This window comes from Crocodylus porosus, unplaced genomic scaffold, assembly GCF_001723895.1.
Source record: "Crocodylus porosus isolate Cpor-Errol unplaced genomic scaffold, CroPor_comp1, whole genome shotgun sequence".
In the NCBI taxonomy this organism is placed as follows: Eukaryota; Metazoa; Chordata; order Crocodylia; family Crocodylidae; genus Crocodylus; species Crocodylus porosus.
The window spans coordinates 10,381,496-10,385,579 of record NW_017728951.1 but is presented as its reverse complement, the minus strand read 5'-3'; the positions used below and the strand labels follow the sequence as shown (position 1 = coordinate 10,385,579).

At 37.9% G+C, this 4,084-nt stretch overlaps 1 protein-coding gene across 1 annotated transcript in view; it reads left to right on the top strand.

The window, feature by feature from the left end:
• Positions 1 to 2,888, top strand: part of PSTK (phosphoseryl-tRNA kinase) — a 4,292-nt gene extending 1,404 nt beyond the window's left edge. The window contains exons 2-7 of the mRNA XM_019555459.1: positions 329 to 620; positions 913 to 1,111; positions 1,535 to 1,610; positions 2,175 to 2,268; positions 2,491 to 2,559; positions 2,692 to 2,888. Of these exons, the coding sequence (XP_019411004.1) occupies positions 329 to 620; positions 913 to 1,111; positions 1,535 to 1,610; positions 2,175 to 2,268; positions 2,491 to 2,559; positions 2,692 to 2,888 (927 nt within the window). The remainder of the gene's footprint in view (positions 1 to 328; positions 621 to 912; positions 1,112 to 1,534; positions 1,611 to 2,174; positions 2,269 to 2,490; positions 2,560 to 2,691) is intronic.
• Positions 2,889 to 4,084: the final 1,196 nt, after the last annotated feature.

Sequence of the window (4,084 nt, the reverse complement as noted above, 5' to 3'; positions counted from 1 at the left end):
TAGGCACCAATATTGCCTGCGCCTGGTACTTTGCTGAATTGGGGCCTTTGCCACACAAGTGGCTGGGATGGAGGTGTAGGAGGGGAGAGCTTGGGACACTGACTGGACGGGCAGCAGGTGATTAGGGGCACATGAAAGGTGTGAAGCCACAGAAGAAAAGGAGATGCAGACTGGTGTGTGGGTTGGGCACAAAGCCCCCAAGGTCCTTTCCACCTCCCTGGGGCTGTAATAAGGGTGAGAGGAATGGGCTCCCCCCTCCCAACCGCCACTAATATTTTTGTAAAGTAGGTATTCATATTAAACATGCACCATTTTGTTTGTTTCCTAGCTGTCACGCTGGAAATCATACCGGCAGGAACTGCTGGTTTACCTTGAACATTTCCTGCAGGCTCTTCTTAATGGGGATCCCCTGTGTGCCCCAGCAAGCAGGACGGAAGCCACCTGGGAACGTTTTATTTCCTGCTTCAGAGAACAAGGATTAATATCTCCAGACGTCCCTGATGCTAAATCTTGTCGTTATGTGATCAATGCCACTGCTTCTAGACCACTGTGTTTTATTTTGGATGACAACTTTTATTATCAAAGCATGAGATATGAAGTATACCAGCTAGCTCGCAAATGTAATTTTTTATGGTCTTTCTATGCATTGATGCAGTGTTTGAATACTCCAGACATTCTGTAGTATGGCAGAATAATGACACCACAGTTTCAGTGAAGTTTAACTGCTTTGCTTTCCCTTTACTTAATAGTTCAGTATTTTGCCATTTAAGACCATCGTTATCTTTTTGCATTGCGGTATGAGTAACTTCTACTTCATGTAAAGTCTTCCTCGCACACGTTTGAAATGTATTGCTTTACACTTTAAATTTCCTGTTTTCTTCAAAACAAAAATACTTGTTTTCATTGTTTTAGATTCATTAGGCTTCTGCCAGTTATTTTTAGACTGTCCACTTGAATGCTGTTTACAGAGGAATCGTGCAAGAAATCAGCCCTTACCTGACGAGATCATATGTCTAATGGCAAAAAAGATAGAAGCACCAAATCTTGATAAAAATACCTGGGAACAAAATAGCCTAACTCTGAAAGGGCTTGAATACACTTCAGAAGATAAGTATGTTGTTGTGTTGAAATTCTTGTATACAATATCAAAACCTGGTAAATTATATAATTCGATAGTGTATATTTTGAAAGGATTTATAGGCGTGTAGACCAGGGTTAAGACTATTGTTAGGAATGGCTGTTGTGTGTTTTCATATGTCAGCTCTAGCATTAACTGAATTTCTGAGCTGGAATACTGATAGAATATTTATGTAATTTACCTTAACTAATGATTTCCGTAATTTTAAAGCTTATGTTTTATTAATTGTAATATTGTTGTCATCTGTCTTTCATTATAAGGATTATGTACTTTACTTGGCAGTCTTAACTGAGCATTAACTAGTTTGTGTGGCAGTATATTATCGTTTGATTTTGCCACATAAGAAAAACAGTTTTAGTAAAACTGCTTCGATAACATTTTAATTTTTGTTCTTAGTTTACAGGTAATCAGCCTGTTGGTTACTGCTTTGAAAAATCCAGTGAAACAAATCGAAGAAAATATTGAGCAAAAGGTACACTACATGTCTGTAAATACATGGCCCTCTGAATAATATACTGAACTATGTGAAAAAATGATACATATAATAAAATATTATATGGAATTAACTTACTGTTCATTTATAAGTTATACTGTGTTCACTCATGGGCAAAACCTGCAAAAATTTCTATCTCAGTTCTTACTAGCAAAAGCATAGAGTTAAAGAATTGTATGTGTAATGAGTTGTTTTTTCTGTGGAATGAAATACATGGTCTGTATCACAAAGTCTTAAATTGAAACATCTGGCCAGTATTTTAGCATCCTTTGAATGTATTCTGTTATAGATCTGTCTGGCTGCATTAGGAAGTTAATAGCCTCCTGGCCTCCCGTGAAATGGGTATCATCAATTGTTGTTCCTTCCTTTTTTCCCCAAGAGCAACAGTAGTACTGCCTCAGCTTGCCAATTTGTAATTCCATATTTCTGCCAAAACAGGGCTGTTGCTAAAGGCCACAGCCTATCCCTGAATAAAGAATACTTCAAACTACTTAGACTTTTTGCGTTTCTACTCTTAAGCATAACTGTTTTAATCTTGAACAGGCAGCAGATCGAGCAATTTGTGCAGCTAGTATCCTCCATCAAGCTGATCAGACTTTCAGACGAATGATTTCTCAAACAATGAAGGATGCAAAAGGTAATTGTTCTAACTGATATTTAGCTGAAGCTGTGTCTGCTTCTTTTCTAGAAATGTGGAAAGCCATGTTATACTTAAAAGCTTGTCTAACATCTCTCCTAACTGTAAAGTTTGTCCAAGCTAAGATATTATTTCATCTCACAAACCTTGCCTCTTGCCTGTTGACCATCATGGCTACAACAACACTACTACAAAAGCTTGCACTGGCATTCTTCCATGCAGGTAGCAAAGCTGGTAACAACAGGCTAAAACTTGAAATTCCCACAGATGTAAATGATAAAAAGGGTCCAGGTTTGTTAACAAGCATGTATAACTTTTCCGGAAAGGCCCCATTAAAGTTTGGCATTTGTAAGATCTTTGAAGCTTACAAATGTGTGAAAATACAACTAGAGTTTTGTCATTTTTTTCCTTTTCCCTTTTTAGATAAAAATGTTCTCTCAAGTGAGATGAAGATTCTAGCAGAAGAACTCAACAAACTTAAAGCAGAATTTTTAGAAGATTTACGACAAGGAAATAATCAAAAATATCAAGTTTGGCTAACAAATAGTGAATTTCCTTCCAAAGTCACTACTTCTTTCCAACAAGAGTCAGATAATATAGTGAAAAAATATATTTTTTAAATAAGCATTCTGTGTTTTGCCATTGTAAAGGACGTCAAAAATGTGGTAAAGTTTTAATAGCCCCGCTGAATACTGGCTAAAGAAGAGACATCTTCCGGTACATGGAGTGTAAGGATAACATGCCTTCTCTTCTGTGACGATATGAAACTAAAAACAAAGTCAGCTCAGTTATTAACTGATCCTTTTAGGCCAGAGCAGATGTAAGGAAAAATGGATAACAAAGAATCCGAATTTATAATCTGAGATGCTGGACATGCATCTACACATTTTAAGTAAAGCAAGGTGCAAAAGATTTTGAGGTTTATTTTTATAGTGATAAAGGATCCAGTAAGAATGCTAGGCATTGTACAAGCACAGAACAGCACAAGACAAACTGGATGAATTAAAGACACACATAGAACAGTGCAATGACAGTAAATAGTATGTAAGGTTCATCATGTGGGGAGGTGGGAGGAATGCATGTTGAGTTAAGAAGCTGTAAACTAAATGGAACGAAAAAGATGCAACCTAGATCCTCATTGCCTCGTGCTGGATAGTCTACCTTTCACACCTCTGAATCACAAGGGGGTACTGGGGAAAAGGAGGTCCCTGCTGGGCACTTCTTCTCTCTTTTTCTCCAAACACATCAATCCCTTGCTATGGCTACTTCTCTGGTTCCTCCAGCCCCATTTTCTCTTCTTGTTGCTTTTGTACTTCTTCAGTCTTCTATTTCTCCACATTTCTCATTCCTTCCCCATCTCAATACCCCAGCTTGCTTTTTTTTCCTGTATGTTTTGCCCATTTTCTGTAGAGTACATAACAGAAGCCAAGAATTCCAAAGTTTTCCCCTTTTAAAGTATATCATCTTGCTAGAGAGCAGGATGCTTAGTGGGACATATCCTGGTTTCAAATGCTGCCACTACTGGTCATTAACCTCCTGCTCTATCACTAAAGTCAACGTGCCTGTCGGGACAGGCAGCCAGTCACATGTCATCATCCTGCGTAACTGTGGCATGTAGCATTGGAATGAAGTATGGAAAAGGGAAGGAGATAATAATATTATTACCTGTTTTATGTATCAGTCATTACATACAAGATGGATGAACTGGGTAATGGCTGTATGGCACTTTTTAATCAGTAAAGTGTCAAGCAGTATTTATAAAGAGCAAGTATTATGATTTCATAGATTTCATAGACATTAGGGCTGGAAGGGACCT